The following is a 16789-nucleotide window of genomic DNA, read 5'->3' as shown; positions in this document are numbered from 1 at the left end:
AAAAATAAAGTTTGACAGGAAGTCTGCAGTGTCACGACCGGAGCCTGTGAGTCAAAATTATAATTGGAAATCTTCACATCATCGAATAACCCCGTGCCTTTTTTCCATGAAGGGGCACATTTCCTGTGGAATTGCACCTGTAAAGAAAAAATACTCTACGCTGGAGAAAAAAGTCGCTTGAGCTTAGAGTCTCTTAAAAACATTGACAAGAAAAAATACTCTTAATTCAATCGGACTTTTCGCTTGAATCAAAAGGAAGTCCACCTAAATAATCAAGAGGCTCGGCTCTTCGATTCAAGGAAAACTCGGATTGAATCAAGTGTATTTTTTCTTGTCAGTGTTATTAGGAGTCTGGAATCTCGAACCAAGCTACTTTTTTTCTAGTGTGATCACTATCCCTTCTCACTGTATGGATACTTTTTGCTTGATTTTGTTGCCTGAAATTTTTCTCGCCGACTTGCTACAATTTATGTTCTACTTTGTTCTGTTGCAGAGAGAAAGAGGGGACGGCAGACCTATACCAGATACCAAACATTAGAATTAGAGAAAGAATTCCATTTTAACCGGTACCTAACAAGGCGGAGGAGGATAGAGATCGCGCACGCGCTCTGTCTAACAGAGCGGCAAATCAAAATATGGTTTCAAAATAGGCGCATGAAGTGGAAGAAGGAGAACAAATCCAAAGGGGGCGACGGAACGGATGGGGGCGATGGCAGTGATATCACCCCCCAAACCTCCCCTCAATAGGAATAAGAAATATTTCATAATCTTCAATACCTCCTCTTCTTTTTTTTCTCTCGAAAAAAGAAAAATTGATCGGATGGTAGATTTCAAAATCGCTTCTCTTCAAAAAATCTAAATTTTTATATTTTGGTAAACCGTACTGAGCTCTGATGTTTCCAAAATATACTTTTGCTAACATATGAAAATAATTTCATCCTAAAAAAAGGTAGGTAAACCTGATATTCAATACCCACAGTCGTTTTAAAGGAGCAAACGGCGTCTTGGAAAACTCAAGCCCCATACGCTTTTTTCATTATCTCCATCAAATTGTGGATCATTACTTGGAAGTTTTATTCTGCTTTAAGCGTTCGGTCGAAGAAGTCGTGCAATTTCTTACTAAGATGACCAATTTGATATTACTTTTGAAATTATCAGTCTAAAGAAGTAATACGAACAAGATTTTTAAGTGCATCTAATCTGTTTTTCTCAATCAGAGCATTTGACCTATTGAAGGCGAAAACGTGCTTATTAATCGGTAAAAATCAATGAGAAAGCGTGATTTTGAAACTTCCTCCGATCAAACCCCAGTGAAATGGATCTAAGTCAATATAGTCAGTAGTTAATCTTATATATAGTCATGTAAAAAGTATATAGACCATTTTGTACATAGTCTTTTTAAAACATTTGGTTCCGATACATTCTTTGTATTACCTATCAATTTTTTCTTGTTTTGTGTGTTTTAAAGTTTTCTAAAAAATAAAAAAATAAATAAAAAAGTTAAGTAATACTCTTTCTACTTACAAGTCTTGGGCTATGATCTTCACAATGCCCCGTCGAGTTATAGAAGGAATAAATATTCCTGAGTTGATTTCCTCAATTTAGATGTCAGCGTGGGTCACGTTTGAGAAGTGAGTGTGACGATAAAATTAGAAATTACTTTTTTAAGCAAATGATGTGTATAATAATGATGTCCAAAGTACCTTACAATGGCTAAGAATTGTGAAAATGTAGTGAGCAACGTCCTTGTCCCTTTCTTTCAACTTTGAAAAATGTTTGACAATTCTTCGAATTCAACCCTCAATTTTTTTGGGCTCTAAACGAAAAAACTTTTTAGTCTAGAGACCTTAGAATGAAATTAACCATATGCAATCATTTTACAATGCTGATATATTGATTTATAGCTTTTCAAGCCAAACCCTCTGACATGCATTGCAGCGTGTACCGAAACTTCAACTTCATCCATATTTTCCCATGATTGCCATTGTTAATGTCTCAAAATCGTCAAATCTAAAGATTCTCTTTTATTTCATTTCAATTTTTTTCTGTACATTTAATAGTGCAATATAGGTTATTAGAAGTTTTTTTTACTTTCTCTTATTTTAACATATTCAATTGTCAAATTTTATTCTTTGAAGAAATTTACCCATCTTCCGGATTCTTTTCTCAGCAATAAAGAAAACAAAATTCAAGCTACAAGTATTTGTGACCAATTAAGTTTCGTCCCTCTTTTGTTTGTTTTCTTCTTTCATTCTTTTTTTTTATCAAAGCGTTAATCTAAACAAAGTTCGCAATAACATATAAATTCAAGTAAACAATAATTTTCTTATTATTTTCACCAACTTGTTTTCAGTTTGACTATGCGCTCCCTCATTCTTCACTTCCAAATATTAGGTAATAACACAAGTAAAAATCGCAAATTAATAATTTTTGAGTCAGTGCCAAAAGTTTGCATATCAAAACTTGCAGCCCTTCCTTTGACGGTCATAATATTGATTCTGCAGATGATTATGCCAGAAAAATCTTTGAAAACATCATCCAGCTTTTGTATTGAATTATCATACCTTTTATACGTATTTCAACCCGAAGACTTAAAATTATACGTACCTAATGGTTTCGATTATTTAGGCAAAAAACTTACGCATAGTCTTGTTTCTGCTCAAATCTAAGCGGTTCTATGTTGATGTTAATGTTACGTTGAAAGTTTATTTCCAGAGAATTGTGCAGAATATTTTTTTGGATTATAGTTGTTTACTTAATTTAATTTTCTTGTGTTTAATGCTCCTAATTTCTTTCCTCTTCGGATACAAGTTTCTTCCTATGTCATCTTTTGAACTAGTACACAAAGTGAATAACCACAATTTATTAGTAACGCTGATCATTGTTTTAACAATTTTAGAGCTGAAATACCAAGAAACAATGTAAAAAATGAATAAAAAAGGGAGAACGAAACTGAAATCGTCCTTTGATAGATTGAAGTCCCTCTGAAGAAAATATTTGGCCAAGATGAGTCACTAAAATATTCTTTTATTTTATTCATGCACTTTTTTTTACCCGCATTTTGAAAAAAAATTTGAGTTTCAACGAGGGATTCAAGAAAAGATTATATTTTCTTAAGTACAAAATGTATATTGATAATGAAGATAGTATAGATGACTTTGTACTTTCTCAATTTGGTAACGTTGTTATTGATGTTTTATTACGATTATTGATTATTATATTTATTTGTAATTATTATAATAATGCAAAATTATGATTTAAGAGAAAAGAGTTCCTGAAAATTAATTTATGGAAAGGTTAGAATGTATCGAATTAATTTTTCTTTTTCTTTTATTCATGGCCCTTTTCATTCTTTTGCCGGTGTTGTGCAAATTTTCACATGAATCCTTGAAAACTTCTGATTTTATTTTTGTACTCAAAATCATTAAGTAAGCTGCAAGTTACATCTCGTTGAGATACCTATGTGAAACCTCAATGTTAATATTATTTTCGGTCATACTTTCCCTTAGTGATCGATCTATTGTACCCAAAAGCGTCATTGATTGATTTTTAGAGATCACAATGAAAGTAATTCCACCTTGAGTTACTTCCGCTTTTTATTGCAGTTTTTGACTCCTTTCAACTTTAGTGGATTCGCTGTTGTGAACAAAACTAATTATTAGATTAGTTCACAAGAGATGACAAGGTTCTACATACTGAGTTTAGGGTAAATTGAAAATTTCATTAAAATATTGGACTTGAGACTTTTTCCCCTTCCGAAATCAAAATTTTTCACAAGCAGAAGTACTCGCATCTCAATCCAAATATCGGCATCTCTACCATAGAGAAAGGTGATCAAAACACGTTGTTTTCAACGAGGATAGTATTGCTTTGGTGTTTAATAACTCGTTACCAACACTTTTGCCATCCAAAAAACTTCTTAAAATATCAGTTTGTCAAGCAAGTAGATATCGGTTTTTCATCTTCTCGCGTAACCAAAAATTAAATGAGTGTAATTGCTCGCATAGCATTTATATTTATTTAAGGGTGAAGTTACCATGCAGAATGCGGAAGTGAGACTTCTTTTTTTAATGTTTTTTTTTTTCTCCACCTCAATTTTCTCACTTCCCATCAATTTGAGTCGGTGAACTTCTGACTCTAAAAGCAATTAACACAGCATTTTTATTCAATAGAAGTAATCATTTTCATGATGCCTATTTTTTTTCATATTATGAGATCCCAACCTCAAATATTCAATTTTTATTTGCTCATGAATTTTTTTACTCAAAATTCAACCTCGGAGACAAAACAAAAGAGGGATCCAATTAATGCAATTTTAAAAAAAAATGAATAAATAAAAAAAGAATACTAATACATTTACACTAAAAATGGGCACGGCTATGGACCAAGGGTCAAAATAATACAGCCTACTTGCTAAACCGGCTCTGCTTATTGTGTTTTGTTCTATGTTATTTTATTCTGTCCATTTTATTCTCGTCATCAAATTGAAAATTCTTCTAAAAATGCTGAGAAGCCAAACTGAACTGAGACGGAGTCTTCATGTCACGCAGTTAATCTCATTCTCCGTACTTTTTTAAACATGCCCATTGAAGAGGGACCTCTTTCAAGAGTCCATTCAAGCGCAAATATAAATGAAAAACAAAACACGCTCAAGATATATTTTAAGTGTGATACATTTTATTATTTATGGAATGACTATTGACAGGTAGTTAGTCAAAATTATATGATCTCACAGTGTAGTTGACTGACGAATAAAAAATCTGTGGTAATTGCTGAATAACACGAAGTTTAATTCCGGTTTATACACAAGATCATAAATTAGGCATGCATATTAATATAAGAAATAAATTAATTTACGTCATTAGTTAATAATTTACCCCATTCAGTTATGTAAAATATCAATACCCTATTGAATTTATTATTTATTTCTAAATTGTATAGTTGTATTTGTATATGTCTTTAACGGAATCATCACATGAAATAAAACTATAAATGAAAAGCAAATGACATCTTTTCATTTGAAAAGTCCTCCATATCAATGCAAACTTTTAGTTCAATTCCAATTTTTTGTTTTCATATAAATATGAATATAATTAGAAGATATAATCATCTCGTAGTTGTAGTATTCAGCCTTGACGCAAAAAACTTGCGTTCAGAAAAGCAGTTGAAGAGGCATCATTGATAAAGTTGTCAATATTTCAAATCCAGTAGCATATCAAGAAACACAAAAGCTTTTATCTCTATTTTTTTACAAGTCAAATAATTATGCCTTTAAATTATCAAGTAGACGTTAATAGACAACCAGTGTAATGAAATTCCAAGACCAGTATCACAAAAGAAGTCAATTTATTGAAGTTTTGATAGCTTCGATAGCAGTTAAAATATGAAATGCTTTCATTTTAGAATTTCAAAGGAAAATTACCATAAGGAGCTAAGTACCTAATTTATATCTAATTATCTACATGAATTTGTTTTTTGTATACTGCCGTGCTAAATAAGAACGTCATACAAGAGTTGCCAAATTTTTCAGGATAAAACATGTATTTTTGAGAAAAGTTATGAAAATTCTTGTGAAATTTTTATTTTTATTTTTATGAAAGTTATGAAACTTTCAGATATATTGACTTAAATCGCAAACAAAACTGTCTAACGAATTTGACGAAAAATATAAATTTTCCCAGTAAATTCGTTTTTAATTGAAGAATATATGACAACGTCTGAAGACTCACGCGTCGTTTCCCCCTAGTATGGCTGTATACCTAATCCGTGACTTTCCACAAGGAAATATACTTCAGTGCTTTCTTCAATGATGCAAATTATTTTTCAGGTCTAACTGGTATTAATTAAAAAAGGACGATGATAAATATTTAAATTTTTAGTTTGGAAGGACATTTTTAAATATAGGAAACAAATTTGATCGAACGGTTTTGGAAAAAATAAATTGAAAAAAACTGAACATTTTAAATGCAATACATTAATAATTAGTCTAATAAAACGGATGGATTGGAAAAAGGATTTTGGTAGAATCAGTAAAACAGATACTTTTTAATTGAAAATTTTCATCATAGTTCTTATTCCTACAAGTTCTCTTTCCAACCATTTATTACGTTTCAATGATGTGTCAGTCTCGCCAGAGCCAGACAATCTTGCCCGATGTTTACATGATTGAGAAGAAATGGGAGTTGAAATAATCAGGTTTTTGCAAAATGCATGCAATTTATAGAGTCACGTGATTTTTTTTTATTTAACTACAAATGGAATATTGGACTGAAAAAAATAAGAAAAACGGAAGAATATTTATTCAATATCACTTTCTCAAAGTAACACACCCTCGCTCATAATGAGGAGTCTTTACTCACTTAACTCTCAATAATAATTTCTTCACCATTACTGTTGAAACTTATCGTAAACATATACGAAATTTGCAGAATAATTGAATAAGGTTAACACACTTAACACAGTGACCTAGTTTAAATTAACAATGTTCTGCAATTACTAAAGGAAATTCAGTAGATTGTGGTTACGAAAACAGATATGCGCCTGCAAATATACTAGTATCAATACTTTCATTCATTCCCCACAAAAAATTTTTGGTTTTGCGCTGCACTCCTCTTCTGTCCTTTCAAATAAAAATCATTTGATTCAAATAATGTTTAAAACCAGTTTTTTCACAGGTTGATAAACATTAGTGAGCCATGAAGATTTTCCAGGGCTGGACATTTTTGTGAGGAGCTCAATTTGTGCGGTTGTGTTCGAAACTCTTACGTGCGTATTTTCTGTCGAGAATGTGTCGAAACTTGAATTTCGGGAAATTCGTGTGTTCTACGTACCACAGTGCGGTTTTGGTTTGATAATACGATTGGAAATCGATACCACACTCAGTGGTATCTCACTATTTTTTTGTTCGAAGGATGGATTTCTAAGTTTAACGAGTGCAAGTGCTGAGCTGATCTCAGAAGAAAAAAATGCTGTGTCCTCCCTAAAATAATTATTGTGCAAGAGATCATTAATTTTGACGTCAACGTGGCTGTCTCATATGTAAAATTACGATGTGAACTTTAGAATGATCGGAGCTCTGAATTTGGTCTCATTTAATTTCGGGAATTTTGATGAATAAAAATAATTTCGGTCTGGTCTAGTTTAGTGAGATTCAATTCAACCTGTTTCGGAATGAGTTTGTTCGGTTCGGTACAGTTCGGTACGGTTCGGGTTCGGCCGGTTTGGTTTGTCTCGATCCAGGATAGTTCGGTTCGATTTCGCTCGCCCAATGAATCGCTCGAAGTTGATTTTGCAAATCAAAAGATTCCAACAATACGAAGGATACCCATCACTTAAATGGATTCGCCAAGCAGAGATCAGCTGAAAAGGACGCTAAAATGGTGAGTCTTAAATAAAAACCATATTTACGTGTATTAGTATTTTCAGTAGTCTCTATAGTAGCATTCCTCTTCAGCTTTTTTCATAGCGAAGCATGCACAATTTAGGTATTCGTTTGTCTTGAATATGGTTTAAATACTGTTTTTAAACAGTAATTGATTCATTTTACATTTATGTATTGAGATATAGTGTTGAAATCCATCACATTTTTAGTCTACTTCTGAGTATAATCAGTATGCAGACTAGGAAAGAAGTGAAATTTTTTCCCATCAAACCATAGTTTTTCGTATCTTACCCTCAACAGAGCTCTTGAAAATTAATGGGCAAGAGGAAAGAAAAAATTTAAAATTCACTATTTTGAAGAAACACACCATTAACTAAAATAATTTTACTATCTTCGTCTTTATAATTTCCAAGAATTGAAACCCCCTGTATCAAATACCTCATGTTTTATTTTTAAAGCATAGACTGCGATCGCCTTCAGATTTTTCGATATGCAATCTCACAACCGCAGTGTTCGAATAGTTATCTTTCAAAAATCGAGGAGGTTATTGAAAAAACTTTCAAGAGGGAGGTGGCTCCTTGTCCTCTATCGTTTTTATTTTATTTTAGAGTGATAACCATCCGAAAATTTATAGGAAAAAAAATACAAGCAGACATTGTACTCCCTACTGATTAAAAGAAATGCATTTACTTCTTGCAAACTGCACCAATCGTAAGATCTAATATTTTGGCAACCAATTATCATCTCTCCGCCCCCTTTTCCATCTCTTTTTAACCCTTCTTCTCTCTCTTCATTCCTGTGAAAATTTTGCAAATGGGGCCCACGATTACGTTAGGAAGAAAATTTGTGTGAAAAATCAGAAAGTTTCTGAATTTCCTCCAATAACTAGTGATTAGGAAGGCGTGTGGACGTTTCCTTCCGATGCCTTAAAACGTCTTATCTGAAATTTACGCCATAGTGCATGGGCAAATATTATGGATAATTGTTTTCCGCACTTTTCTAAAACTAAATCCCATAGATTGAGAGAAATTGAACAAAGTTTGAACGCCGCATAAACTTTTGAAAGGCGACTTTTTCTGTCAGAGAAAATTTTGAATGTTTTTTTTTCTTTTTTTTTTTTTTACATTTCCATAGTCTTAAGATCAAAGTGCGAAGAATATTCTCTGAAAAATTGGTAAAAAAGTATTCCCGCATTCATCCGAAAATTTGCACTACACCCGAGGAAATTCGGCAACCTTCGAGGGCGCATACGACATTCCTGCAACGTTGCAGCGCAGGTCAGAATACTTCCGAGTCCATCAGAGGGTGGAATCCGCAAAGGCATACAACCCCAGCCGCGAGCGAAAAACTTGGCGGAAAGGCTCCCCATAAATAAGGAAGAATAAATAAAAAAGCACTTGCCGCATCAATTTTCGGAAACTTTCATAAATAAGGCGAATTTTAATCACGGCGCTGACGCCTTCGGTTAATAGAAAGGGCGGGAAAAAAAGGCGAGATCATTTTTTTCCTATTATGCTCCGCGAGATGTCGCCTTTGTCAGGAATTATTATCGTAATCGCCCTCTCAGCGTAATCCTTCACATCCTCTCTCGCTCTCCTCTTCTCGCACCTCGCGGAGCTTTCCTCTTGCCACTGTCTCCCTCCCCCCGCCCCCCTTTCCACCCTGGGCCGGCGCCTTATCCGTGTTCTTGGTTAGAGTCTGGTGTACCTCGCCCGGGCGGGCGAGGGAAATACATTTTGGTGAAGCGGACCGGCTCAGCTGATGTGGAAATGATAAAGAGGCGATCCATAAATTTTCCCTTTTCAACGTTTTTCATCTCTCGCGCCTCCGTCAGGGGGAGGAACGCCCCCACCACCCCCGCCTACCCCCGCCCGCGCCCCCCGGAGCTCGGCAACTTTCGAGTTTCGACTCGGGTGATCCCGCCGCCCTGCTTAGACTGTTTCCCGTTGAGTCGACCGACCCCCCCCCCCCCTCACCCTCCCGACTCGCGTCGTCTTTTGGGAGGGGGTGGCGGGGGAGGGGAATAATCGATGTTAAAACTTGTGATTATCCGTGCGCGCTTGCTGTATAAATACCCCGGCGCGGAGCCACGCAAACATCGGCGAGCATGCCAAGTAGATGAAAAATATTGCCGGACCTTGACTTTCTAAGTGAGGATTTTCGCGGGTTAATCTCGCCACTTCATTTTAAGCGCTTTTTTACGACGGAAGGGTGGTTTTCCACCGGTTTAAATGTAAACGGTACCTCTCTCGTCACCTGTGGGGTGACTGATGAAGTTGGTAGACAAAGCGATAGACAAAGAAGACAGAAAGGATGGGACCCTATTTGGTAGAAGCAGCAGTCTGATTGTTGAAATTGTGTGTTTATCCGGTAGACATAGGTGACATAGGTTAAAAGGCGGAGCGTGATTGGTCGGCTATGTCTTATCGCTGCTTTATCGTGACTATATGTCGGGTGGAATTCTCAACAAGTTAAAGGCACCTCATAAGTTTCCGACAGTATGTCGTCTATTCCACCTGACAAGGGCACGATAAAGCAGCGATGAGACATAGCCGACCAATCACGCTCCGCCTTTTAACCTATGTCATCTATGTCCATCCGACAACCACAAAATTTCAAAAATCAGGCTGCAGAAGGTTGCAATAGACAAAGGAGGTAAGTATGACTAACTAATGGCAACTCATGAGAGACCTTATTGTTAGTCCATCATCTTCTACCTTAGTCCATAAAAATCACCCGTTTCAACCAATGGGACCGCTTCATACTCTTTATGTATTCATTGTCTATAGCTTTGTCTATCAATTTCAACAATTAGCCCGCAGGAGAAATTCTGCAGAGAGACCCTGTCAAGAATCATTTTTCGTGTTGGATGAATCAGTCCCAGTCCTAAGTATCTTATTGTTGCAGCTTCTTGGTTTTAGACTATGAACCAAGGTCCGAACTAGAAAAAAACCGTCACACGTTTGCTCTTCAAAATTTTACATATATAACGATACAGATGAAAGCTCGGAAATCAACTCATGAACGAGATAATAACAAGTATTCTTAACGCTGGTCATGGAAGTTGGATTATACAAATGTCGTCATTTGTAGTTTTTCCATTCAATCAATGTTAATTGAAATCACTTATATCTTGCCCAGAAGTTTTCCGGTATTTCTGTTGTCTGATCATTTTTCCTGTGAAATTTTGAAGAGACATGTAGAGTCATACTTTAATTCATAACTTATGAACAGTTTCATTGCAGAGAGTAGAGATTTTCTACCTCAGGAAAAAAAGTCTCTTGGATCCAGAATCCAGATTCTTTAAAAAATTGACAAGAAAAAATACTTTTTATTCAATCGGATCTTAACATAAAACGAGAGCTAAGCTTCTTAATTTAGGCGGATTTCATTTTGATCGAAGCGAAAATCTGATTGAACCAACAGTATGTTTTCTTGTCAAATATTTTAAGAGTCTGGACTCTGGGTCCAAGAGACTTTCTTCTAGTGCACGCTCTTCATTTCCTTGCGTCTTGTGCCCCTAAGTAATCAGTGTTGACGTCTTGACGATCTTTAATTGTATCGACTTAGTAGACAAACTTGACAACGGGAGGTAGAGAAAACAGCAAATTACATCATGTAATTTTGGCGAAATATTCTGAAAGGCATTTCACCGGTTATGTTGTCATGTTGCATGGCAGAATTTGTTAATTTATGTCGATCACATAGACTGGCACACTGTTGCCATGAAGCTGAACTAGCCAAACAATATGGAGTATCAATCCAGACCGTTCTTCTCTTAAACGAACTCGTTCAATCTATAAAATTTCGAGTCGGATTTTAAAAAGACGCAATTTTTCCTCTTTTCACGTGAGGATCTCACGAATAACTGCAACATAAATGGTTTCCGAGTTATCGGCCAAAGTCAATTTTCTGCCTTTTCTTCAATTTTGAGGGATTTCGGCAGAGGGAAGGAGTCCATAATTTGTGAAGGAGCAAATTTGGATTCTCGTTTAGGACCTTTTATGGGTTAAAAATCCGACGAGAAAAGAAGGTCTGCTCTCAAAACCGCACGAAAACATGAAATGACTGAACTTATTGTCTGTCATGGTTAGTGGTTTGTCAGAAAATCAAAATACTACAGAAAATCTGCAACGCCGCAAAAAAAGTTGCCTGCTTATGCAGTTTTGCCGTAAACATGGTCAGATGTTGGAGATAGTTGTTTCGTTGTCGTAGAAGAAGGTCCTTCCTGAATGGTCCTTCCTCCATGAATCGCCACGTAAAAAAAAATTGGATCTGGATAGTCCATTTTCTGATTGGTCAAGAGAATTGAAGCGCACGAAAAGACGTCTGTGCTGTCGTACTAAGGAAAAACACCGTATGAACATTCGAGAGTAGTCAGGTTGGGTTAAGTTAGGTCACGCAACTAAACTAACTCTGCGGCGAAGGTGGAAGTATCACTCGGATTGAAGGCGCCCCAGTCCTGATTTTGCGCGAACCACTTCTACAACTTTAAACAATAGAACTTTCTAGCTTCTTCATCTTTTTTGGTACTTTATAGCACCAAAGTATGGTAGTATGGTACCAAAGTATACCAGTATGGTTAACAACCACTTATGGATTATTTGATGTTGCCAAATTTCCTCCGATTTCTATAGAGTTTCCGAGAAAGTGAAATTTTGAGTAAGGTTTTTCGCTGAAAACTATCCCCTGAAAACAAGTTTCACAAACATCGATTGAACAGAAGCTGAGATACGTACATGAGCATGAGTAAAATACGACAGAAAATCTGCAACGTCGCAAAAAAAGTTGCCTGCTTATGCAGTTTTGCCGTAAACAGGGTCAGATATCGGAGATAGTTGTTTCGTTGTCGTTGGTCCTTTTTGAACGCAGTGCGAATTCCGAATCAAGACCAGATGTCTCATTTCGCCTTCAATTTTTATGATACTTCGAGCACATCCATAAAGCCCGAATAGTGGTATGAAAGAGCCGTATGAGTTTGAGAGCCTTGGTCCGTTGCAATCTCTTGGTTTTTCAAGTCTCGGCGGTACTTTTGACGCAAGTGTCTCGGTTCCACAGTGTCGTGAAATTGAGAAAAACTGAAATTAAGTTTTCCCAAATGTCGGGGATGGTCGTCTCGTTTTGATGGATTAAAGTTGTCCTTAAGGGCAGCATAAAGTCGGAGTCAAGACCATGTGTCTCATTCCGCCTTCAATCTTGATGATACTTCAAGCACATCTATGAAGCACGAATAGTGGTATGAAAGAGCCTTGCGGGTTAGAGAGCCTTGTTGTGTTGTCATTTCTTGATTTTTCACGTCTCAACGGTGTTTTTGGCGCAGTTTTCGCGGTGCGACAGTGTCGTGAAATTGAGAAAAATTGAAATAAAGTGTTTCCAAATTACGGGAATAGTCGTCTCGTTTCAGTAGATTATAAAGTTGTCAATAAAGGCTGCATAAAATCGGAGTCAAGATCTGATGTCTCATTTCGCCTGCAATGTTGATGATACTTCAAGCACATCCATAAAGCACGAATAGTGGTATGAAAGAGCCTTGCGGGTTAGAGAGCCTTGCCTGATCAGCTAATATACGTATTTACAACTTTCATAGGTCCAACGACGTTTCTTACGTCTTATGTTTTTAATAGTGACACCATCATATATTTGTGATGTAAAATTTCGAACTGTGCAAATATGTTTGTGAACAAGATTCTTCATACTGTTCTGATTATAGTGTAAGCCGAAAAGAGAAGTCAGGAAATTAAAATATATTTATTCACAACACTTTAGTTTCTTCGCATTACATACAACCACCAATGTGATCCAGATTCGATTCAGACGGCTAGCGACTAATTTAAACGGTGTTGCAGATCTTCAACACTAGAATTTGGTCGTCTTGGTCCATTGAACACAGAAAAAACGAATACCAAAAAAATTCAGCAGCAGCTTATGTTACTTCTTGGTTTACTTTTCATATTAACACACTTATAATTACTTTTTCTTACTGCATGAGTAAATCGTCGTTTTTTGGACGGAGGAACGCAACTCCATCCCAAGGTTGCAAAATTGACTCAAATAACTCAGTTTTTCTCAAGAATACCCTTGTGCAAATTGTATCCAAAATGTTTCTGATTTTTTCCTGAGATAAGAAGGAAAATCAGTGAAATTTTTAGTTAGGAATGTTTAAGATTCTCCCTACACTGGAAAATAAGTTGCTTGGATCTAGAGTGCAGAACCTTGAAAACAATGACAAGAAAAAATAATCTTGATTCAATGGGATTTTTGCTTGAATCAAACGGAAATCCGCTTAAATTAAGAGGCTTGATTCTCGATTTAAGCAAAAATCTGATTGAATCGAGAGTATTTTTTCTTGCCAATGTTTTTAAGAGTCTGGACTCTAGATCCAAGCGACTTTTTTTTCCAGTGTGTAAAAATTCCATTTGAGGAGAGAAATTTCGCAAAATCGAGATGTAATCACGTTCTTTCGTGACGGAAATCGACGACATTCTTCAAATACACTAAAAGTATCTGAAGTGATGCTAAATATAGTTGGAAAACCCGTGCGAAAGGGTTGAGGACGTCGGGGTCCTTGGTGCGCCATCTGACGGCGCGGGGATGAACTTGGGGGCTGTGGCGAGGACGGCATGGTCGCGGTGAGAAGGAAGATAGAATCAAGAGCGAAACCATAAATCAATACACGGTGCGCCGCTACTCTGAAACTCCGGCCAACTTCTATTGTTTCCACATCGAAAACAATCTCGCCCGGCTCCTGCTTTCACCCCAACACATTTAACCCCCTTCTAGCCCCCTAATTATTTGTGTCATCACTCTTTCCTCCATTGCTTTCCACTTCTATTTTCCGCCGTTACAGCTGTAGTTTTCGATTGTCATTCCAGTTTCCAGTAATTATTTTATCAAGTATGTTCAACAAAAAACAGCCGTTTCACGTAAATGCACAGAAATATTTTCAAGTACCTACTTATGAAATTCGTAATCGATCATAGGAAAACAGATGTCAGGACATCCCTTCTGTTTTCCGCCGTTACAGCTGTAGTTTTCGATTGCCATTCCAGTTTCCAGCAATTATTTTATGAAGTATGTTCAACAAAAAACAGCCGTTAACGTAAATGCACAGAAATATTTTCAAGTATCTACATATGAAATTCGTAATCGATCATAGGAAAACAGATATCAGGACATCCCTTTCTAGCCCCCTAATTATTTGTGTCATTACCGTTTCCTCCATTGTTTTTCCACTTCTCCTTTCCTCCGTTCCAATAAATTGTAGTTTTTGCTTGAATTTCTAGCAACTGTGAGTTTGCAAGCAAATTTTTAATTGCTTCATCTGAGAGTGCTTAAAAAGCTGATTTCGCAGTAGCTATTATGAAATTTCTCTGAAATGGGGAAAAGTATAAAAAAGATTTAAAAGTGAGAAAATGCATCGCCTAGGGATGTCATCTGGGGGAATTCCCCATTTAAACACATGTATTTTAGCAGATTTGATCATTTTATCTCCTCCAATAATTGTTCAATTTATGAATTTCTCGTGTTCAGTTTATTCAGTAATTTTTCCTTAAACAAGGATTTATCACATTTCAGACATGTGCAAATTTTCTATTGGCTCATGAGGGGTAAACAAAATATTTTAAGGAGAAGTGACAACACCTCAAATTAATGATCCTAGGTTTAAGTAAGTTTAATGCAGAATACTTTTCATAAGATTAAAAAAATACAAATTTTTAAGGAGCATACTTTCTTTAATTTCATGTAAGGACTTTGGATTTTTGTCGTAGGGGAGGTATGATGGATGAGACTGATATTTCATAAAAATACTTAGATTTATGACAATTGAAGTTCTAGAAAAGGTTCATTATTATCAGATGAACTTTCTCAAATCAGCTCACTCTATGAACCATGTGACCAGACAGAACATTTCATTTCACCCTAAAATAGTAAGTTACTTATACTTACCCAACATTTTTTCAAGGGAAACGACTGAGTTTCTGATGGGATTCCGTTATTGTCATGATATTCGAAGATTGTGCAGGGAGATAAATTATAAAAAGTCGCTGACAATTCATCATTTAGACGTGATAGTGAGCGGTTTTTGTTAGTGTTGAAAACTACGCCTTCAAATTTGCAAGTTTTCATGAGAAAAGAGAAAATTCGGTGCCATCATAAAAAAACACGGTAATTTTCAGTAAAAGTAGGACTTGCATAGATGTCTAACGTAGCCATGGTTGCCAGATGCTGATTTTTTTCAGCACTTTTCCCCATTCAACCCATGTATAAAATCCACATTTAATCGCAGAACATGGCAACCTTAAACGTAGTGAACGTGACTCTTCAAAAACTGCAGAAACAGCCTACAACAGATGATCATTTGGAAAAGAACTGTTTCAGGTCCTAATGACGCAACATCTGTTATAAAACTGTTACAGCCAATCAAGCGGCCTGACGCACACTAAGCTAGCAAAAATATTTTTGTGGCCGAAAATTTGAAGCATTCTCACCCAAAATCACGATATATTTATCCACACCAGAGAGCGAGAATAAACCATTTATTAGTCATAAGAAATAAGAGTCATGTTAGAATGTTAGGCATAAGAGTATACTCCGGTTTAGTAGGACACTGTCTCATCTCTCAGATGTCTCAGAGTATAACCAGCGGTCTCGGTCGATTTAACTAAAAATTTGGTCGATCAATCAAGTCCTTTTGGTTCATTTGACTGAAGAAAAGTTACCAAAAGTAGGAGAACTTAGAATAAAAGCGGGCACTCGCATTCCCGTTTTACGCGGAGAAAAGATCGACCAATCAAAAATTGAATATCCATGAATCGCCGCATAAAAAAAATTGGATCTGGATAGTCCATTTTCTGATTGGTCAAGAGAATTAAAGCGCACGAAAAGACGTCTGTGCTTCCGCACTTAGGAAGAACGCCGTATGAACATTCGAGAGTAGTCAGGTTGGGTTAAGTTAGGTCACGCAACTAAACTAACTCTGCGGCGAAGGTGGAAGTATCACTCGGATTGAAGGCGCCCCAGTCCTGATTTTGCGCGAACCACTTCTACAACTTTAAACAATAGAACTTTCTAGCTTCTTCATCTTTTTTGGTATTATAGCACCAAAGTACCAAGTTTTATTAAATCCGATCTCTGCGGCGAAGGTGGAAGTATCACTCGGATTGAAGGCGCCCCAGTCTGATTTTGCGCGAACCACTTCTACAACTTTAAACAATGAACTTTCTAGCTTCTTCATATGTTTTGGTACTTTATAGCACCAAAGTATGGTAGTATGGTACCAAAGTATACTAGTATGGTTAACAACCACTTATGGATTATTTGATGTTGCCAAATTTCCTCCGATTTCTATAGAGTTTCCGAGAAAGTGAAATTTTGAGTGACATTTTCCGCTGAAAACTATCCCCTGAA

The 16789-nt window shown here is 36.2% G+C and overlaps 1 protein-coding gene across 8 annotated transcripts in view; it reads left to right on the top strand.

The window, feature by feature from the left end:
* The window catches only part of Antp (homeotic protein antennapedia), a 395272-nt gene that overhangs the window by 315007 nt on the left and 63476 nt on the right, over positions 1-16789 (top strand). For 6 of the 8 annotated variants that reach the window (XM_019052870.2, XM_072303368.1, XM_072303370.1 and 3 more), the window contains one exon: positions 494-5004. The exons of the other annotated variants lie outside the window; for them this stretch is intronic. In XM_019052870.2, coding sequence (XP_018908415.1) covers positions 494-747 — 254 coding nt within the window. In that variant the 3' untranslated portion in view covers positions 748-5004. Of the gene's footprint in view, positions 1-493; positions 5005-16789 lie in introns of those variants that run through there. 8 annotated transcript variants of the gene reach the window in all.

The sequence above is a fragment of the Bemisia tabaci genome, chromosome 8, assembly GCF_918797505.1.
Source record: "Bemisia tabaci chromosome 8, PGI_BMITA_v3".
Taxonomy (NCBI): Eukaryota; Metazoa; Arthropoda; class Insecta; order Hemiptera; family Aleyrodidae; genus Bemisia; species Bemisia tabaci.
Note: the sequence above shows the minus strand (reverse complement) of the source record. Positions and strands in the feature narration are given on the sequence as shown.